At 36.8% G+C, this 22,106-nt stretch overlaps 1 protein-coding gene across 1 annotated transcript in view; it reads right to left on the bottom strand.

The window, feature by feature from the left end:
- The window catches only part of ADGRV1 (adhesion G protein-coupled receptor V1), a 285,963-nt gene that overhangs the window by 39,480 nt on the left and 224,377 nt on the right, over positions 1–22,106 (bottom strand). The window contains exons 88-89 of the mRNA XM_008492118.2: positions 15,636–15,793; positions 1,616–1,737 (exon numbers count right to left, since the gene is read on the bottom strand). Of these exons, the coding sequence (XP_008490340.2) occupies positions 1,616–1,737; positions 15,636–15,793 (280 nt within the window). The remainder of the gene's footprint in view (positions 1–1,615; positions 1,738–15,635; positions 15,794–22,106) is intronic.

Here is a 22,106-nt window from a genome sequence, read left to right as displayed (position 1 = left end):
TTTTCTATGCTGTAGACAATTACAAGAGCAAATCTACATAATAGGAAAAAAAAAACCCAACCCAAAACAAATCCAAAACCAACTAAAAGCATCAAAAAAAAATAATCTGAGCCAATATATATGGCATAGTTAAATCAAAATATATGCTGAATAATAATTATTCTAAGGAATAATAATAATAATAATTCTAAAATAATAAAAATTAACAAAACAATAAAATATAATAATAAATAAATTATATAAACAATAATAAGAATATAAATATAAATATATAATAATATAATCTATAATATATACAATATATAATGATATAATAACATATAATAATATAAATATAAATATAATATAGTAATAAAAATAAATAAAAATAAAAAATGCTGAATAATAATTATTTTAAAGAATAATAATAATTCTAATTTTAATTCTAATTCTAATAATAATAATACTAATAATCATCATCATCATCTAAGGAATAATAATTATTATTATTCTAAGGAGAATAAGCTACATTTCTTCCCTCAGTTTAAAAAAAAAGAATTTATGTCTGAGATATACATTTTGAAAATATTTACATTGCTGCTTTAAGAAACTTGCACCCTCTAAATTAAAACATAAGATGAACTTGTTTTGTGAAAATGCACATTTTAAATAAATTCTTATTTTATGAGTAACAAATATCTTTAATATTAGAAAATAATACAGTGTCACAGATTTTTCCATTATAAAAATCACAGAGGAATTTGCACACAATAGTTTTGAATGTATATTTTTTAAATTCCTCATCACTTTAACAATGAGACATTTCCCCATTCCTGATACCCTGTTCTCTATCCTGCAAAAAATTCTGCAGTGTGCACTATTGCACTGAGTCCACTGCAAGCACGTACACATGTAACATAGTGAAAAGGGATTTCTGCATTTCTTAAAACTAATAATCAATATTGACTGTATATTTGATTTATATATATTTATGTATATAAATGTATACATGTATTTAGGTATATTTGATGTAACAAAAACATCTTTGCTTAAGAATATGTATGCTGTATAAGAAAAGTTAAGCCTCAAGGCTTACTCCTTATAATGGAAAAAAAATTCAATTTCATGGTTATGTACTTTTAAAACTTTGTGGGTTTGGTTTGGGTTTTTGGTTTGCTTGTTTTTTCTTTTGGTTTTTGTTTGGTTTTTTTCATCTGTTTTAGTTTGTTCTTTTTCTTTTGGTTTAGGGTTTTTTTGTTGTTGTTTTTTTGGTTTCTCTCTTTTTTTAATGAGAGAGAACAGATACAGAAAATCAAAATAGCTTTGCAAAGGCTGAATATATCTCAGCGTTGCTTGTATAATTACATCAATAAGATATTACATAGAGAAACAACTAGTTTCCTTTCCCAGTGCATTAGCTATGAAATTAATTCCAAGCAATTCATCCCTCGCTTTAATAGCCGTTCTATATGTTAATTTCAGTAATCAACAGAATACCTAATTAACCCTTCCATCATGTCACAGTGTCTTTCCCTGGATGTTGGTGAGGCTGAGATTCCAAACATCTTCTGAGCAGTGGAGGTGACCCCCATCCCTGCAAGGGGAGAGAAGGGAAAGGCACCAACCAAGCTCTTACCTGCAGGCTGTTGAAGATGATGAAGAAAACCAACATCCAAAGGTGCCTGTAAGCCATGTGCAGTCCTCCCCACAGCCAGGTGACAGAAATCAGGGCGAAGAGATACAAGACCAGAGGGATCTCTGAAATCCACAAACAGCATTTTTTTTTAGTCAGCATGCCTTGGGGAAAGCACTTTTTAGGCATTACGGGTGCAGGACCCAGGTTCACTGTTCTTGGCCAACCTCAGAGTTCTTCTGCCCATCCAGACGGGGGTCCCAGGGCTTTCAGAATCTACTCCCCTCGCCCCCAAAACTTGGGCCTGAAGACCAGCCAAAGGGCATGGACAACTAAAAGGTTTTTTGGGGAATGTAGGGGCACAGCCCCAGCTCAGCATGGGTGCTTTACAGATGGGAAGAGGATGCTCCATGTCAGTAAACACGCTGACCTTGGGGGAAGCATGGCAAGCCCTGGAAATTTTTGAAGGAAATAGATTTTTTTTGAGAATTGAGGGGAAAGGAACAAAAGCATTCTCAGTACAAATAAACTGCTGTGGCTGTGACTGTATGGACACACATAGAAATGACACAAATAGCTTGTTCTCTGGTTTGTTGCCACTCTCACTGCACGCACAACATGAGAAGGAATTTCATCCTATAAAACTTTCAGTCACAACTTCACATCAGTCCAGGAGCCCCCCAAAGACACACTTTGCACCAGTCCCCTTTCTTCAACTTCAAAATTTCATACAGAGGCTGTCATTAAGCACGCACACACATACAGCTGCATTTTATATTCCCAGTGGTATTTACAGCTTAAAAGATATTAGGAATGCTGGCAGGAAGATGTCTTAGTGGGGGAAAAAAAAAAAAAAAAGGCAGAATTCAGCTTGAATCCCACACCCTCCTGCTGACATTCATCACCCTGCTCCCCTGTGTTGATTGTACTACTGGTGGGCTTCAAAGACCATATGTGCCCAGGTCTGCAGGGTCAGAGGTGTTTGGAGAGGCATTGCTCCTCTCCACATCAGTCACAGGGCACCAGCAAAGAGTGGGGACCTGGCATCATTTTGACAGGCACCCATCTGGAAGCAACAATTTGGTTGCACTTCAGGCATTTTGTTTAATCCTGTACAAATATTAAGCATCTTCTGAATGTGGGCAAGAGGCAAAATCAAGGAGACCTCCTGGCAAGGCATGCTGCAGTTGCTTCAGGGTTGTAACTTGCTCTGGCAGAAGTTCATGTGTATGTTTTCTATAGCCATATATATAATTTTCTATAGAATGACTCGAAGCAAAGCACAACATCAGCAAGTACCATGCTCCTAGAGTTTCCCTTAACAAAGCCCAGCAGTTCTCAGTCAAAACCAGGGTGCAAACCCTAGCCTGGGCTGTTCTGCATCTGTTGTTTGATAGTGTCCTGTAATATAGACCAAGGACATATAGTTCCTTAGTGAACTATACTGAGGTATGGTGTTCCATGTGAAAATTAGCATTACACCATCAGTAAAATCATATTCCTAAAGCAAAGCTGTTTAAAAGCTCACCTCCAATCATTGCTAAGGTACTCCTTTTCTGCCACTTGTGCCTGAGGGCATGATATAAATCCTCTTGTTTGGCCATTTATAAATAGTGCTGTTTCTGTGCATGCAGAAACATGCAGAAATGCAAGCATTTCCAGCTTAATCTGAGTGGGTAAAAGGATACTGTGAACCTGAGGCAGGACTTGAGGAGGCATCTTAGCTGGGAACTGGTGCCTTAGAATGGCAATAAATCAATGTATTTCAGGTCACAGTAGATCTAAAGGACCTGTACAAAATCAGTGTTATAGCAAGTGTACCTACAACACAGGACCTGTGGAAGACCCATCCCTTATGAAGGGTAAGCTGGAGGTCAAACTCAACAACTTGTGGTGTCTCAGAAGATAAGTGATGCCCATTGAGCACCTGAATCACTTCTCCCATGGTCAGGTCAAAATTTATTAAAAGTCTGAGGCTTCTCAATCCCTGACCTGTAACATAACACTAATAATACATGTGTATTTTTTTTAGAGCAGCATCAGGGGAAGAAGATAAAGGCTTTGTGCCTCTGCTATTCATCTGGGAAGAACTCAGTTTTGTTAGATGAGTAGAATGGAAATGCAAAGTATTTCTCACGCTGCACTCAGCAGACTCTAGTGTCCCTTGCACACAAAGGTCCCATCTAAAAGTCCCTTGGGCAAAATGGAAAAATTTGTGGCCTTGACAGATGTAGAAACAAACTTTTCTATAACAGCTGCTTATATACGTGGCCAACTTCACAATGCTTTTGCAATAATTAAAAATGCAAAACCCTCTAAAGCCCCAGGTGGTATGAAGAAGGAGAACACTATTTATCTTTCTCCTGCATTGTTCCAAACATTTTTTACATGGGTATTTAAAAATGATCATTGAAAAAAAGAAAGTACCAAAGAGATGAAAATTTTGAAGTTTTTTGGTTATAATAATGAAATTAAATGAAAATAAAAATTACGAATAGATACATTTAAAAATTGCTTTTTTTTTGGTAAAGGTTATTCTAAAGACAAATCCAGTAATCCAGTCAAAAAAACTCATTAAGTTTTTTCAGCACAGATATTAATGTATGGAAGGACAAGCTGTAGGCAGCAGAACATGCCAAAAACTAACACCATGATTTAGGCTTTTAGTGCATAAACATCACTTAGGGTAAAATACCACAATATTAATCATAACCTAAAACCTCTAGATTGCTGAAACCATAGATCACTGAAACAGCTAAAGCTGAAAGAAATGGAGCAATATGATCTCTAGGTAACTTGTGATGTACAATGATCTTACACTATTATCTTCCAGTGTGTGTAAGGGGGAAATCTGATAAATTCTGTGCCATCTCACCAGAATAAAACTACCACAGGTAAAACCATAGTCAAGCTCACTGCAGCTAGCAAGATCTCTATGGTGTGTACTTTGAGTAATTTGGGCAGAAGTTTATGTAATTAAATCTACTCAGTAGAAATACATCAATTTGGGTTACATCATGACAATAAAGATGATCTGAAGATAACCTGCTTTTCTTGCCAGATGCTGAATATTTGTACAGTGTAAAATTCTGCTATTATCTTTGTCAGTAATAATTTTTTTATTATCAGAATTTTAATGGGTTAAAAACAGAGTTGAAACTTTGCTAGCATTTAGTTTCAGCTGTTTGAATTCTCTTCACCTATTTTGACCAGGCAATTTGCTGTATTTAATCAAGCAGCAGCTCCCTTACTGGAACAAACATATCAAAACATCAGTAACAGTCTTTTAAGTCTGCAAAAGCAACCCTGTGTAAAGGAGAAGGATGCTGATAAATAACCTTGAAATTAACCAAACCCAGACAGTGTTGTTATCTGTGATTTCCTTCATATGGAAAGAAAACTAACACCCCTGTCGCAAAGAAACTCAAAGGATATTTCTAGGCAGATGAACCCTCATTGACAAGGATTTTACCCTAAATCTAAGAGCAAGAAGTCACCTTTAGACTACTTACTTGACTTACTTGAGTAAACCTGAGCAGATAAAAGACTGCTGTGGAGCAGCCAATGCAGCATCAGTGTGGTGTAGGGAAACATTGTCAGGAAGCTCTGTTTGGCATTAGATATTCAAACCACCTTTTTTTTTTTTGTTTGGTTTTTTTTTGTTGTTTGTTTTTTGTTTTTTGTTTTTTGTTTCTTTTCCCCACAACTTTGTTTATTTTACTAAGAAGAATGAAGGGTTTTATTTAAGCAATAGTCAGTCCATCTAACCATTATATACATACATACATATGTTTGTACACATGCATATATCACCACACTGACTGTTCAAACTTTTCCTTGAAATATCTCCTCTTTTCCTTAAATAGAAGTTTAAGAAACTACCGCAGAGTTGGTGACTCAATAGTGATAAGTGTATCTTATGCAGCTCCCATTGCATTTTTTTATAGTTTGAAAACTTATCATAGTCAGCTTGGTATTTCACCAGGTGAAATTACACACATTCAATTTATCAAACAAAAAAATGTCCCTACCATTTCTCATTTCTTCACCAGTGCTGTATAAAGATTTTTTTCCTTATTAACCTACCTATAAAATTATTTCTTATAAATAAGATCTTAATGTTCTGAGTGCTGTGCGATGTTGTAAGCTGTTTTTACAGGTTTTTACTGAAAATGTAAATTACAGTAATGGAGTCCTTAGTGTAAATTCAAGGTTTTGTCCAGTGATATACATTAAAAAAGAATGCTGTTGAGAATTTGAAAGATGGGCTGAAAGGTTTGGATTACATTACAAAATTCATGAGCCAGGAAAAGTGTTGAAGTACTGGAAAAGCTGAGTTAACCTCAATAGGAACCTAAAGGTGGTGTGCTGGGTATGAACAAAAGTTTATCTACCCTCATCTCCAACAAGGGCTAAAAAAGCTGTCCAAATGTGATACTTCTACCAGCAATTCCCCCATTTACATGTCAAGAACTTCCTGAACCACAGTTTCTTTCTACTTGGTCATCTTCAGCAGATTTCTCCTTCACAAACTCATCTTAAACTGATTATGATGAACTTTGATAATTTTGAATACCCAGTTGCAAGGAACTGCACAGGAATACCATAAGATTCAGGTAATAAAATGCCAAATTGCTTGGCTGAAACAGCTGCCAGCCTCATGTTGGTTTTGGGTTTTTTTATTTTTTATTTGGTCTTATAGCAGAACTAGGACCAAGAAACAGAAGGAAAATAGAAACCCAGATCCTTTTCAAACCCCCATGCTTTCACCCCTCATTGGTTTTAAATCTACAACAAAACAAAGTCATGCAATTCTATATTTATGAAATAAACCTTTCAGAGAAAAGAGTGACAGTTTTAGGTTCATCTTCTTCTGTGCTATAAGACATCTGTATGCAAAGAAATAACCTGATGATGAGATTCATGTATCTACACCTACACCTTAGGTCCACAAAGAAGTTCACCACCACAGAACTGTGGTCCAGCCAGCCTCTGCATGACTTCTTCAGAAATGGAACTGCAATGCTTGTTGTATCTATTTGGCCAAAATGGACTGGAAAGAAATGGTGGGAAATAATAAAATCTGCAATATAGGATGAAGCTGCCTAAAATTTATCCATAATCGGTGACTGGAATGGATTCTGCCAAGTGAGCAGTGCTGGTTCAGACACTGAGGAGTAAGGAAGAGTGAGGGAGAAATAATTTTCCAGCATCAAATGCATTCTACTACTCTCTTCATACATCAGAGTACACCTATAGTGGAAAGAGAAGGAGATGCCTGCCAACTTCTGCCCCTGACAGCATGAAGAGTAACGTGTCCTGTTGCTAATTCAAGGCTGTGAGGACAAGCAGGAATAAAGAAAAAGTCAAAAACTGCTGTAAAGAGGAACAACAAGATGGTGATGAGCCTTGCAGTGTTCTCATCATGATCCACTGTCACACCTCTGACGGTTCAACTAATGGCAAGTTGAAGATTGACATTTGCATATGTCATTGTTATTTCACTTAATGCTGGACCAGCTCACATGGCTAGCCTCTTGTATCCCTGTGCAGTGCCTATTGATTTGCAAAGAACAATTTGGTGGTGTCTGACACAACCTGTTTTACCAGGGAGAGAAGCAGGAATGGAAATCCTTCAGAAGTCAACAACTGCCCATCGTGCATGGTAAAAAAGTTCCTTTAAAGTATCTTCCTGCTATATATGTTGTACTTCACAGTGAGAAGGAGCAATGGATGGGTACTTGCATAGAGACAAAACCTACTCTGTGAATGAAACAACAATCCACTTGAAGAAAGGCATCAAAACACTAGAAGTAAGTCAAAAGTGTGTCACAGCTCCTATGAAATAGTCAGAATATTGTTCTGCAGAAAATATGTAGCACTCTAGTAGGAAAAGTAACTGAAATGAACTAGGAAAACAGCACACTGCTTTTATGGATTGGCAGCAGTGGAACTCTCTTCAGGACTCCACGATTATTCCATTCTGAATACCAGAATTCAGACAAGCAGTCGTTTTTTGATGATGTTTTTTGTAATTGGTACCCAGGAAAACTATAACTTTTAAACTTTTAAATTCCTTTATCAGGAAGAGACATGTAATTCAGAAGAAATAAATGTCATATGCTGAAAATGCCATTTTTCTGTTTCTTCTCTTAGTAGAGGTAGAACTACTCGTTCAGTTTATGTGTTCAATCAGCTTCATTACGGAACTTCAGGTAGACTACCTGAAGGGTTTTTTTCCTCCCTTCCTTCCATATCTGGAATGATAGATACAGTTCCCCAGGAAAAATGAGTCCAAGTAGTGAAAAATGGAAAATTAAGCAGAAATTAATACAAGTGGAAATTATTAGATAACATTAAAAATTTGAGGTATAATGTTGAGTACATCTTTGCAGCAAACATCTACATAATTTAACTATGGAAAATAAAGAATGCAGTATGCTTTCATAATGTACCCAAGTGTTTTTATTCTGACCACTGTGTTGGCCCTTACTATGTCTTCTTCTCTGGCCTGAAGTGTTTAATTGTTTTCTAAAAATAAGAAAGTCAATAAAAGAAGCAATTAAATAATATAGCTTTAATGATTTTATGAGTTTACCTATAAATATTTACTATGTGTCTTCCCCTTGGGTTGTTAAACTGATAGTGCAACTTTAATTACTTTTAATTGCTCTTGGCTAGACATAAAGAGCTACTGCAAAACCTGAAAGATCTTCACAAAACTTTTTTTTCTTACACGATTGGAGAAAATGTGTTGCTTCATAGAATTTCACTCATTTGGAGGAGGCCTAAGTAGTAAAACATTTACAGACTCTTGCTCAAGACTTTGCAATAGAACTATAAAAATGTTACAAACACACACACACACATTTTTTTTTTTTTACCTAAATAAGCCTGAATAACAGTGTTCCAAATCCTGCTGGCTCCGTTTTCAACTGGTTTTGATAACTGTTCTAGAAAAGGAGTTTGGTAACAAAATGTGTCCAAAATTAAGAAGTTAATAGATTTCCTCATAGAGTTCAAAGGAGAAAATGCCACCACCACCATGCGATCAGTGGCTCATGACAAAACCTCAGATTCCAGATTGGGAATGTTAAAGTTGTGCAGAATTTATCAGTAGCTGAAACTGAAGATAACAATGCAGGTAGGTCCATGAAATCCAACTGGACAAAATTGCTGATCAATAATTTGTAAACACAGGAAGCAGAAAGCCTCCTAAATATATTATTTTTTGTTCATTTATATTTTTTGATCCGCTGCTCTTTGTGGCAAGGAAGACTTTGAATTTACATAATAAGTCCTTAAAGAGAAGCACACCTCCCATTAACCATAAAGACTGTAAACTTTCCCACTAAATCCGTTTTTCAGCAAACTTTCCCATACATCCTGAAGACATCTTATTATATCTTGTGCTATTACTGCTGTGCAGGGAACATGACAAAGTCCAGAACAGCAGCAAAAAGAAAAAAAAAAAAAAAAAAAAAAGAATAAAAAAATTTGAATTTACTTATCTCCATATAATAAAATTATTTACAAGTTTTACTTAAAACATTAAATGAGTGCTCAATTTACAAAAGCATAGGAATAATGCAGGCAAATTAACTTGCCTCTGCAGAATGCTTTTAAAGAAAAAAAAGCTAAATTAGCTAATGCAGCTAAGTTGATATCCAATTCAGATGTTTATTTCGATATGTGACTATGCTTGTGAATTTTGTCTAAGCTGTACTTGTCAAAATCTCAGAGACCAAAGTTTGCTTTTCTCCTAATTACAAAAAAGAAAAGGAGCACTATGAGGAGTAAAATATTATGTCCAGTGTGTGACAGAAATTAATACCGTGAATGCTCTACATAACTCATAGTTCAGAGGTAGACTGCATTTAGTTCTTGATTTCTAGATCCATATTGCAATCTCAAGATGAAAGCACTCCTTAAGTTTACTGTTCCTACAATTCTCTTAGATACATGATATGTATCTTCCAATTCAAGGTAAACATTTTAACATATAGCTCACAGGATAAGAAAGACATGTAATTACAGGCTTAGAGAAACATTCTCACTTAGAATCAAAAGCCCTGTCCTCAGCATCATCTTCTGAGCAGAGAAGCATGGTTGGAATGTCATGTATTTTCATTTTTGCACAGCTTATTTGCTTATTGAGCAGATCAGATGGAAGTAGTTATAGGTGGACCATCCAACATGTTCTGTCAAGATCAGAAGACAAGGAGGTAGTTAAATTTTATAGCTAAATATCTAAGGTGTTCTTCATGAACTCCTATTTTGGCAACATAGAGTTTTAATCTTTATTTCTGGCACGTTTGCAATGATGATATCTGAATCAAGTAAGTTCTACTGCATATTTACATGTAAAGCACAAAAAATATACCCTTGCATGTTGTTCAATAAATGGAGGTCACAAAAAAAAAAAAAAGCAAGTAATTTTCAATTCTATTTTTTCATGTCATGTTTTCTTTTCTTTTTGTGGAATGATGGATGGTTAGAAAATATTTGGAAAATAAAATTATGTGCATTGGATTGCTGTTTTATTCATCCCTAACTTGTGCATTTGCATATCAGGACTGTCAAGCTAAAATAATCATCTTTTATGTCTCATGTTTCACCCCCCTATTATTTCAACCAAATAAAACCACCCTGCTGTTTACCACCTGATTTCCTTCAAGAACAGTCTTTCTTGTTGCAAACATATATATTAGTTTACCCCAGGCTGTTTATCCAGTGCATGCCTCTGACTTGGCTCCTGTCAAGGCTAACTTTTGTGAAGTTACTTTCTATATATAGCAGAATAATCAGTGAATCCAAATGTTTGCTGAACTGTTGGCAAATTCAATCAGTCCAAACTGGAGTGTCTTTTCTAGCAAAATCAATGCAAATCTGTGAAAGAATTGGCTAGAGATAGAGTTGGCATTCTATGTAAATCATCTTTCACAATATCCATCATCCTCTTTTCAGGTAGAAGAGTTGCCTGCTCTGAGAGAAAGTTAATTCTTGAAATTTTAGACTCTCCCATATCTTTTCTTCTAGCATTCTATGGTTGAGGAAAATTCACTTACCTAAGCTATAGATCAGTCACAAAGTAAAACAACACGACAAATGACAGAGCAGCAAAAAAGAACATGAGAGGGTAACCTCACAGATCTGTTGTTTCACAAAAGGCAATGAGAAATGTACATATTGCTCAGCTTAGGGTTTGGCAAGTTCTTCTTATTGGTGTTTATTCTCCACTACAACCTTGTTTTAATCATGTCATTTTGCAGTGATATCTCAGGAATAACAAAAGTGTATAATAAACTTTCTGTGAAGACCACAGATCACTGTCAAGGGGAACAAATATTAAAAGCAGAACTTTCCTGGAAAAAAACTGCCTGGAACAGCATGGCCCTGGAAAGTGTCAGAAGAGGATACAGAGGTACATGACTACTGAAGACTATACAGGATAAATCTAGAGGACTAGGAAGAACAAATACATGACAGAAAAGAGGGTAAAACTAAAAAAAACTAAAACAAAAAAGAAACCAAAACAAAAACAACACAAAGGAGGTAAAAATTAACATATGTGTATAAACACATGTAAACCCTCAATTATATCCTATATTTTTCTAAGAAATTATTTAACCTTGTACAGATTCTCTTTGCATTACCAAGGAGCAATTTTTTTCTCATAGATATAAATGGTGAAACACAGCGTTGTTATTCTGCTCTTAATAAAAAAATAGTTGGCATCCCCTTCTGCCCCTTAGGTAAAAGCAAAGAGGTCTGCTCCTACAGACAGAACAAAATAGCAAAAGACTGTACTGCTACTGAAGCTGAGGAAGATGTTTTACTACAGCAGTTAGAATCCTTTATGTAGGAGTGACTGCATTGGTAGATAAGGGAAGAAAAACTGATTTGATCTATTTTGACTTCTCTAATTGTCCCACACAACATCCTTGTCACTAAATCGGAGAGGTATGGGTTTGACAGAAAAGGAATTGGCTGGATGGCCACATCCAGAGAACTGCAGTCAATGTCTCAATGTCCAGATGCAGATCAGTAATGAGCAATGTCTTTCAGGGGTCAGTACTAGGATCAGAACTGTTAAAAAATATTTATTAATGACAAAGACAGTGAGACTGAGTGCACCCTCAGCAAATCTGCAGGTGGCACCAAGCTGGGTGCTGTGGTTGACATGCTTGAGGGACGGGGTGCCACGCAGAAGGACCTTGACAGGCTTGAGAAGTGGTCCCACAAGGACCTTGTGAAGTTCAAAGGGCCATGTGCATGATCCTGGACCCAGAATGGGGCAAAAACCAGCAGCAATATAGTGCTATAATATATAGCACATATAATAAAGCAACTACTGGAGATACAGATTGCTGCAGATTGGAGATGAAGGGCATTGAAAGCATCATCCCTGCAGAGGAGGACTTGGGGATACTGCCAGATGAAAAGATGGATAAGAGCCAGCAATTTGCACTTGCAGCCCAGAAATCCAATCTCATCCTGAGCTGCATCACCATCAGTGTGGCCAGCAGGTCAAGGGAGGTGATTCTCCTGCTCTGCTTCTCTTTGGGGACACCCCACCTGAAGTACTGTGTCCACTTCTGTGTTCCCCAAAACATGACAGGCATGGAGCTATCAGAGGGGGTCTAGAGGCCACAGAAATGACCAGAGGGCTGGAAAACCTCTGCTGTGAGGAAAGGATGAGATAGTTGAGTAATTCAGCTTGGAGAAGAGAAGGCTCCAGGGAGACCCTAGTGTGGCCTTTTAGTATTTAAAAAAAACCTCTTAGGAAAAACACAGAGAAAGACTTTTCACCAGGTCCTGCAGCAACAGGACAAGAGGCAATGGTTTTACATTGAAAGAAAGTAGATTTAGAATGGATAAATGGAATAAAGCTTTTACAGTGAGGGTAGGGGATACACGTGGGAATAGGTTGTTTAAAATCATGAATGTCCCATCTTCAGGAGTGTTGAACACCAGGCTGTGTGGGGTTTCAAGCAACCTAGTTTAGTGGAAGGTGTCCCTGCCCATGGCTGGGAGGTTGGACTAGGTGATTTTTAAGGGTCCCTTTCAACTCAACCATTCCATGTTTCTTTGATTCTTCATAGATCAAGATGAAAGTTCTTTGTAAGGTAGGTTCCAGAGTTTTCCAACAATAGAAGAAAAGAGAGGAAAAAAGGAAAAACTTTTATGCAAATATTTAATTTAGCCACTTCCATGTTCAATATATTTGAGAAAACCCCAGTGTACATTACAAAGGAAAATAAACTCCTCTGTTTCTACACTCATGAAATTTCTAATAAAGTTAGTAATAGAATTCCTCAAGTAGAAATCAGAAATACAGAACTTTGGAATTACCATCTATGGTTTAAAAGGATTTTCCTATAGTCTATGAAATTTACAAAAGAATGTATATGTAGAAGCCAGATAGCATTTTTTTCCCTATAAAATCTTCATACCCCAGAATGTTTTATTCTTTTTTATGATTTATGGTAATTCAAAAGCCAGTGGCCTTCCTGTTTTATTTTTATTGACAACATCCAGTAGTGTTTTACATAAATTATTGCAGAATACACACAAGGTCATATCTACCACACTGCAATTTTAACTGTCTTCTAAATTAATGACTTCCAGAAAGGGGAATAAAGAGCACTAGTTTAAACACATTCACATGCAAATAATTCTCTGAATGAATACCTATGTATAAATGGTAATTACATGTTGATGTATGGAACTTGTTCCTTTCTGTAGCACTTTTTGCTCCCTGGAAGTTAAATGAACAAGTGTCTACAATTCTTAATAAAAGTGTATTTTAAAATATTTTTGTCTATTTTTACACCTCTCTACACTTAATATGTCAGAATTCTTTCCAGTGTCATTCACATGGAATTTTATCCTCTTTCTAGAAAGTGTAACTAATGGAGATCACATCACATAGGTTTCCAGAGCAGTGTTTTTTGTTATTTTTATTCTTTCCATTACCTACTCTAATGTCTGAAGTGGGGAAGTGTGGGTACCAAACCTGTCTGGAGGTTGGTGAAGGTTTTTTTATGGTAGAAATTCATTGCTGTAGGTGGCCAAACTTCCACCTTTACTCTGGTATTGGATCAAACAGAAAGAAACTCTGTAAGACCAGAGCCAGAACTCAATGTAGGTGTCATCCAGGATCCTCTCTCTTCTGCAGAAATAAAATATCATCATGCAGCTGATTGCAGGAAACTTTGCCTTTATGAGAAATGTTGTTTCCCACAGCGTCCTCCAAGGTGGCTACAATGACAGCACTAAAGCAGGAGTAGGTCTCACCAAATTCCTATGAACAGTGGAGTGAATTTCCTCAAAGACTGGGCCATATTATAAGATTCAAAATTTAAAAGTGCTAGAGGGTCTCACCACTGCAAGTTGCTTTTGTATATTTCTTTACAAGAACAATAGACCATAACGCATTCATTATAATGTATTTTATATAAATTACATTTATATAATTTATATAATACAGATTTATTAAAATTCTACTACCACCATCACTAATTTCAGGGAGGAAATTGTCAGAAAGTCTGACTATGAAAGCCTATAGCTAACATTTAATGTCATCTTACATAGTTATAGGCAATGTTACAAACTACAGAAGTCGCCAGCTTTTCTTCCTGGACTCTTACACTGTAAACACAACTACACAAAGAGCCTTTACACTGCCTCAGGAACTGTAAACCTCAGCAGGCAGCTCTTCTCTAAAATGGCCTCTATCCACCTTGCATTTTGCATGCTGACATTATTTATGATATTATTTCAATAATCAGTATATTTTTTAATTTGTTATAACTGCTCTGAGACAAGCCTTAACCTTCAAGATATGCATATTCAATATCCATCCTTAGAAATACTAAAAAAAAAAGTTAATTATAAATAAATAAATAAATGGTATTTTTCAAGGCTGTATGAGGGGCCACTTATGTAATTACTCCATGCAGTCCCTTTTTGTACCATAAACAAAAGAGTAAAGTATGACTATGGATGTATCATAGAACCCATGCTTATCAGACCTTAGCCAAATTTGAAGAGATCTAAATCAAGCTGAAATTTTGTCACTAAGAAAGAATGAATATTTCAAGAAATGTCCAAATAACAAATATTTTTTTTCTACAACCCCAACGTTAAAAATCCCCACAACCCTTTATCTCGTAATACAACCATCAGTGCAAATTTGATTGACCATTTGAACAAGATAGATGCTCTTTATATCTCAGAACAGTAACAAGCACTGGACTACTTAGTGAAATCTTTTAATACTCTACTGTCCCTTTTAAGTTTAGATGATGCTTAGTGAATTGAGGGAAATTATTGATGAATCTTCCAAAAGTTTATAAAATCTAGGTGGCTGCGTGCAGTAAAGGGAGAACAGAGATGCACTTCTAATGAAATCTACACTTGTTTATAAAACTAGGATATTTTTTGGTTTTTTTCCCTCAAAAACCACCATGAAAACAAAAGAAATACTCCAAGGTTCCCACTGAGCCTCCTGTTTTCATGCCACTGGTCTAAACCGCCGCAACTTTATTTTGGGAACATTATTGTGTTTGAGATTGTTCTGACAGAGACCGACTGATACTTCCTGTTTTGCATGAGACAGATTTTTTCTTTCAAGCACGTTTCAGCTGTGAGCAGCACCAGGGCATTTAAAACAGAGGCCTTAACTCCAAACACTCCAACACAAAGCTGGTGCCTGGCTCCGCAGCCACCAAATATACTGCAAAACACAAGGGCCAGCAGCAGCTGTGTCCATCACCTGAGCAGAGGACCCTCACTCCTCCTGGGCAGCCCCCTGGGACATCCTTTCATCATTAAAATACTTTGATTGACTTCAAAGGGACCACTAGCACGCTTAATCTGAAATGGGTGTGTTGGTTATCTACCAAACTGTTGCTTCTAGGATGGGTGTTTCTAGAAGGGTTTTTCTGAACTGGTGAGAAGAGTCTGTACTCTTCTGGAAGCCCAACCTGTTTGTGTAGGGGTAGCCTATAAACTGTACCTGCAGCATTCGTCCTTCCTCTGAAAATATCATCGTATGCTTTCCATTGTGGGGTCACCTGGTAGGCATGGATGAACACCACGAAAACCACGACCAAGCACATTAATGGCACCAGAGCAGCAGTGAAGAGAGCAGCGTAGGCATTTGGAATGAAGCACCTGGTGGGAAAAAAAAAAAAAATGGGGAAAAATGCTGTTGGTGAATGTAAAAGACAGGCTGAACTGCTGCGAGTGAAATCTCAAGACCAAATATTTTTGAGGAATTTACTTTACAAACCACAAATAAATCTTTAAATCTGTTTCCAGAGTAACCCTGATAGGTTACTTGATGCATTGCTTTCAGTTGGATCTTTATCTACTCAAAAATTCTTACAGAATATATCATTTGCACCTTAAAAGCATTCATGTTCTATTTTAGGCTAACCAAGTTTGGAGAGATTTTAACTGTTGAAATGGAACAAATTATATTTTAATAAACTCCATGTATGCTATATTCATTTAATGTGATCAATCTTAGTCACCAAAATATAAAAGGGCAGTATGCAATTTTCTATACTTAGCTCCTGAAACCACAAATTAAGTTTTGCGAACTATATTTTTAAAATAAATGAAGAAGTCTTAAAGGCAAGATAGCTATTCCTCCTCAAGTTGTTGGAAATTGCATGTCACTTGCACAATGAAGCCAAATACACACTCCCTCCCTGGTTTTTTTCTATTTTTTTTTTTAAATTGGCCTCTCTTTCCTTACCCTTTCCATTTATTAAAGTTATAATTACTTACAAAGATGCGAAAGGAACTTAAGTTATTCCTGAAAAAGGGTCAGATTATGCATGTGTGACGAAGACTTGAAGGACATGGAGATGATAATTTAAGAGGGCTCTCAGTGGTATGAGAGAGCAGGGGTTTCTGTCAGCTCCCTGGAGATCCATGTGTGCTTTACAGCCACTGACCTACTCTAGAGATGACGCACAATGGAGCAGCCCAAGGGACATCTCGGGAGTCAGCATGTCTAGAGAGTATGCAGTCACTGCTGTCCCTAACAAGAGGGTGTAACTTACCCAGCCCTTCTGTTTGTCAGGTCAGGTCAGGTCTGCTAAAAAAGCTGAGAGTCAGTGCTGATGGAACATGCAGTTGAGAAGTGGCTGGGTAGGTGTATTAATGGTAGTATCTAACATTAATGCAGGGTTTGCTTAGGTGGGCATGTGTGCTCTGTACAAGCAAGTCAAGGTTATATTCCTGTTAGCTTTTCCAAAGCATCAATTCAGTGCACCCAGTGAATCCCTAAATCATTTCCTGCAGAACCTAGATACCTTCTGCCACTGTCTTCAGAGGATACAGGGTCAGTCAGACACCAAGCTGAGGTACCACCTGAGAGCATCACTGACTGTAAGTGAGAAACAGGAACTCTTTTATACAATTAAAGATGTTTGTTTCACAGAATCACAGAAGATTTGAGGCAGAAAGGCATCTCTGGAGGTCACCTGCACCTAACCACATACAGCTGGTTACCCAAGAGCATGTCAGTGTTTATTTAATATCCAAGGATGGGGATTCCATGACCTTTCTGGGCAACCTATGCCAGTGCCTGTCACTCTCACAGTGAAAAAGTGTCTCCTGATATTCAGATGGAGTGTTCTCTCTTTCAGTGTGTGCCCATGGCCTCTTGTGCTGTTACTGGGAGCCACTGAAAAGACCCTGGCTCCATCCTCTTCACAACCTCCTTTCAGATATTTATACACATTTATAAGATCCCCCTGAGTCTCCTATTCTCCAGGCTGAACAGACACAATTCTCTTTTCATAGGAAAGGCTCTCAAGTCCCTTATTCATCTTGGTGGTCCTTGTTGGGCTTTGTATATTCTGTCCAACTCTCTTTTTCACTGAGACTTAGCATTAAGACAGGCTGGCTCATTAACATAACATATGATGCTTTTCATGATTTTATTGAAGCCAAAAATCCTAGCACAGCTATAGACTTCTATAAAATCATATTTATGTTTGTAAACCTGTAATTTTTTCAATTCAAATGTATCAATTTGATACATTTTTCTATTTCAGAGCTCTTAAAACCAATCTGAATGTTTTGAAAGTTTGTTGGTGAATGCTTCCTTATGTGAATGAAACTTGCATACAAATGAAAACTCACAGAGTTGGGTCACTGTTACTAATACCACCAAGTACTTGGTCTAAAAAAGACACTGAAAAATTATGTGGACAAGAAATACACAAAGCCTTACTAACTGACAGAGCTTACTTAGAGTCTTTTTCTTGAAAGCAATGGTGAGCAATTTAATGAAAAACACTACTTGCTTCTGAGTTTTATTCACTCAGAGAAGAGTAATGGTATATATTGAATATATTGAAACATATATATTTTTTACTGACCACCATGTAGGATATCACCATAGAGACCTACTAAAACCATTTATTGTATTTGACACCAGGGGCACGTTTTTAATATGGCATTCCCATGACCCATTTGTCACATGGAACTACAATTTCTCACGTTCCTGGGTGACAGGATCAGAGACAGAATGTCTCAAAATATCAAGAAGCTGATGTTCCAGAACACAGCTGCTTTCAAAAAAGGCTTAGAAACACTAATGTAGACTAATGAACTACAAATTTTGTTTAAGGCAGAGCATTATCACCTGCAGTAGAGCCTTCATGGAAGTATTTTTTTATTTTTAAATAAAATAAGGCACTAGCCTTTGTAAAGGAAGTCTTTAATCCATGCATGACAGAGCCTTTGTGTATAAAGTTATTTTTCTATTTCTTTTTTTGTTTGTTTTGAATCAAAGTATCAGGAAAAAACCCCAACAAAACAAAACAATACAAAAAATCCACTCAAAATCACACCCCCCCCCAAAAAAAAACCCCACAAACAAACAAAAAAAAACACTCAAAAAACAACCCCAAGAACCCCCCAGAAAAATACAGACACCAGCTGAAATACTTGCTCTGGGGACAACAAGAGGGAAATGGGGACATGAAAAACCAAAGACTGCCAGCTTCTTCAGGGACTGACATTTCTGTGACTTCCTAGGATCACTTTCTATTACGAAAATACATATATTTTTATCTGACTGTTTTGAGAAGTTTTGTTGCCAGCTTACATATCTTCTAGCATGGAAAAGACAGCTGTTCAGCTTTTGTTCCAAGCTGCCTCTATTTTTGTCCTTGACTTTTCTGATGTGACTGGAGGGTCCATCCTTAGAGCTGCTTTGACCACTGTGTTATGACCACTGACTTTGTTCAGATCCCAGATTACCACAATTTTTTCCGGTAACCTTGACAGCAACATAGAGTAACATATTCCTACAAGTTGATTCTCTTTTATTGCTCCTGGATAAATTGATTTCTTTTCCTTATCTGTGAGACCCCCTCTGGTAGTCTCTCAACCTCCACTCCATTGACAGTGTCACTTTTGCTGTAAATATTATCTGAATTGATTCTTACAATATTTTTTTTTCAATTTATGAGGCCATTAAACAAGTTATCCAAAGCCCTCTATAGGTCTGTATCTGTTAAAATTCTACAAAAATAGGTAGAAATATTTTTAGAAAATTTGCCTTTATTATGTGTCTTCTCCAGGACATAATTCCATACTAGTATGCAATGATTTCTTAATACTTTTAGACTGGAAAAAAAACAATCTATAGAAACTATATAAGGGTTTTCTCCTTCAAAATAAAGCAATAATAATTTTTTTTCCCCAGGGAAGAATGATGAGAAAGAGCTTTAGTATATAAGTTGTTATTTTTTTTCTCTATTGAGAACTACAGGAGATGTTAAATCAAACTAAACTGATACAACAAACACAAAGAGATTAGGACAGTCAGATTAACAAAAAACATCATCTTCCCTTTGGAAAAAATATAACCTCAGAAAACCATATACAATATGGTATCTTCTGCCATCCAGAATCAGGGATTTATCCTGGCTTTGGTTGGGTTTTTTTGTTTTGGCTTTTTTTTTTTTAATTTTTCTTCCCCCCCTCTTACTCTATAAAAAAAGATTGATAGCCTTGCTTTTTTCTCAAAGGGTGAAGCATGTTTATCTGACCCTTTGTAAAGTCTCTGATCTTTTAAAGCATAACATTTCCTAAAATCTGGAGAAGTATTCCAGCTGCATAAGATACTGAAAGGCTTTTATTTTTCTCAGTGCTTTTAAAGGAAATAAAGAAAACAGCTGCCAAGGTGTGTACTAGAAATATTTGTTAGCATGACTACATTTTTAAATTTTTTTTTTAATAGGTGTAAAAAAACCTAGACAGGCAACATTACTAAGCAAATAAGCAACAAAAATTCAGGAAGATATTCAATGATAGGACTGACAGCTATTTTTTTCCTTTCCAAGCAAGAGAGATTTATCATAGGTTATTGTATTGAAGACAGTTTCATTCTGTTATTGCTATACCTTGAATTCTTAGGACAATCTCCTTCAAATGCATCCTAAATCTACTGAAAGTTAAATTTAACAAGAAAATTGGAAGTGTTCTTGTCCTAGTGTGGTATTATCAAGTACCTGGTGTTCTCATTTAGTTTTGTTAGCAGGAAGCTAACCTTTTGACTTTTACTTGTCATGCAAGTTTCTCTCCAGAGCTAGACCTAGATTATTACTATTACAGTTGTTGCTATTAGAAACTGTATTTTCTTTAATTTCCATTACTGTCATGTAATCCTTGGGCCTGAAGCTTGACAGCTCTTGAGCTTCTCCCTTGCTTCTAGGCACAGCAGGTTGGCAGGCAGCCTGGCACAGAGAACAGAGCTGTGGCACCATGTGAGTTTCCTCATATTGAGCATTGTTACACCAGGAAAGCAAAAGGAAATGGTCAGACATGTGAGTTTGCACTTATATTTGTATTTCACCACCTCCATTTAGAGAAAGAAACCTGTGTACTATGATAAAATAACAAAAGGCAAAGCTTGTATAGCTTTTTTATGCTTACTTAGCAAATTTCTTCACGAAGTAGATGAGACAATGGTAAAAAATGAAAATAGGAAAGCTGGGCTATGGTCTGTACATGATTCTAGATGTTCACATATTCAGGGCTTTCTTAAAAAGAAAGCAACTTGCTCTCTTCCTGATCCTGGCTTTGTTCAGAAGAAAGTACACATTACCTTGGGGTTAGCACTTCACTTTTCTTTGAATATACTCAATCAACAATTTCCTACTAAGGGCAGAGAAGGCCACACAATGGAAATGTTTTTTTGCAAATAGTTAGTTGCTATAAAGTTTGTAATCTGATAAATTATCTGCAGCAAATTGTGTATGACCTGTATCTAGGCAACATACCAAAAAATAACATTTCTTTCTTTTATAAACTCACCCTAAATGATATTTATTAACTGCTTCAGGTGGTCTGGGCTGCTTAACAATTTGATAATCAACCTTTTTTTGAAAGCACTGTGGGTTTTCAGTAGGAGGGAGATTTGGTCTTTTCATTTCGACACAGTGGATAAATATAACCCTCTGGGAAAAATTGATCTCTGGCACTGAATGTCAGAATCACCAATAAACTCAGTTCTCTTCTATAAGTTCTTTTGCAATCTCAGCTGACAAATTGCTCCTGTGTTGTCCTATGTCTAGGACAGTAAAACTTCCAGGAGGTTATCCTGCTCCCTCTGGTCCCTTCTTACAGTCTTCTGCTTGTTTTGTAATACTGCTATTCTTCATACCAAAAGCCTTTGCACCTTTTTGCAGTGAGGTATAAGCCCAAACCTATAAGTGTCCAGGTTATCCTGCAGTATTTTAGTTCCCTTGGCACTAAGCTAGAGACTCCAATACATGGATAAGTCACATGTGATTCAGGAGTGCTGATGTTTTATGCATATGGACATCTACCATGATGGTAGTAGAATCACGTCAGCAAATGCACAGAGGATCATAAGCCACTGAGCTTTAAAGCAGATTGTTTTAAAGCAAAGAAAAAATAACCCTCATTTACTTTAAAATTGCATGCTTATAGAGTCATAGGCTCACCAAACAGTTTTGGTTGGAAGGAACCTTAAAGATCATTCAGTCCCAACCCTCTTCATGTACAGGGACACCTTTAGCTAGACCAGGATGTTCCAAGCCCTATCCAAGCTGACCTTCAGCACTGCCAGGGATGGGTAAGCCACAGCTTCTCTAGGCAAATACCTCACCACCCTCAGAGCAAAGAATCTCTTTCTAATATCTCATCTAAATAATTCAGTTTGGAACCATTCCTCCTCATCCTACCATTCCATGTCCTTGTCCAGTGTCCCTCCCCAGCTTTCCTGAAGCCCCTTCAGTTGTTGGAAGATTCTCTAAGGTCTCCTAAGAGTCTTCTCTGAACAACCCCAACTCTCTCAGCCTGTCTTTGTAGGATCATAGAATCACAAAATACTCTGGGTTTGAAGGGACCTTAAAGAACACCTAGTGCTGATCTCCCTGACATGGGCAAGGACACCTTCCACTAGACCAGGTGGTCTAGTGGAAAAGCTTCA

The sequence above is a fragment of the Calypte anna genome, chromosome Z (assembly GCF_003957555.1).
Source record: "Calypte anna isolate BGI_N300 chromosome Z, bCalAnn1_v1.p, whole genome shotgun sequence".
In the NCBI taxonomy this organism is placed as follows: Eukaryota; Metazoa; Chordata; class Aves; order Apodiformes; family Trochilidae; genus Calypte; species Calypte anna.
Note: the sequence above shows the minus strand (reverse complement) of the source record. Positions and strands in the feature narration are given on the sequence as shown.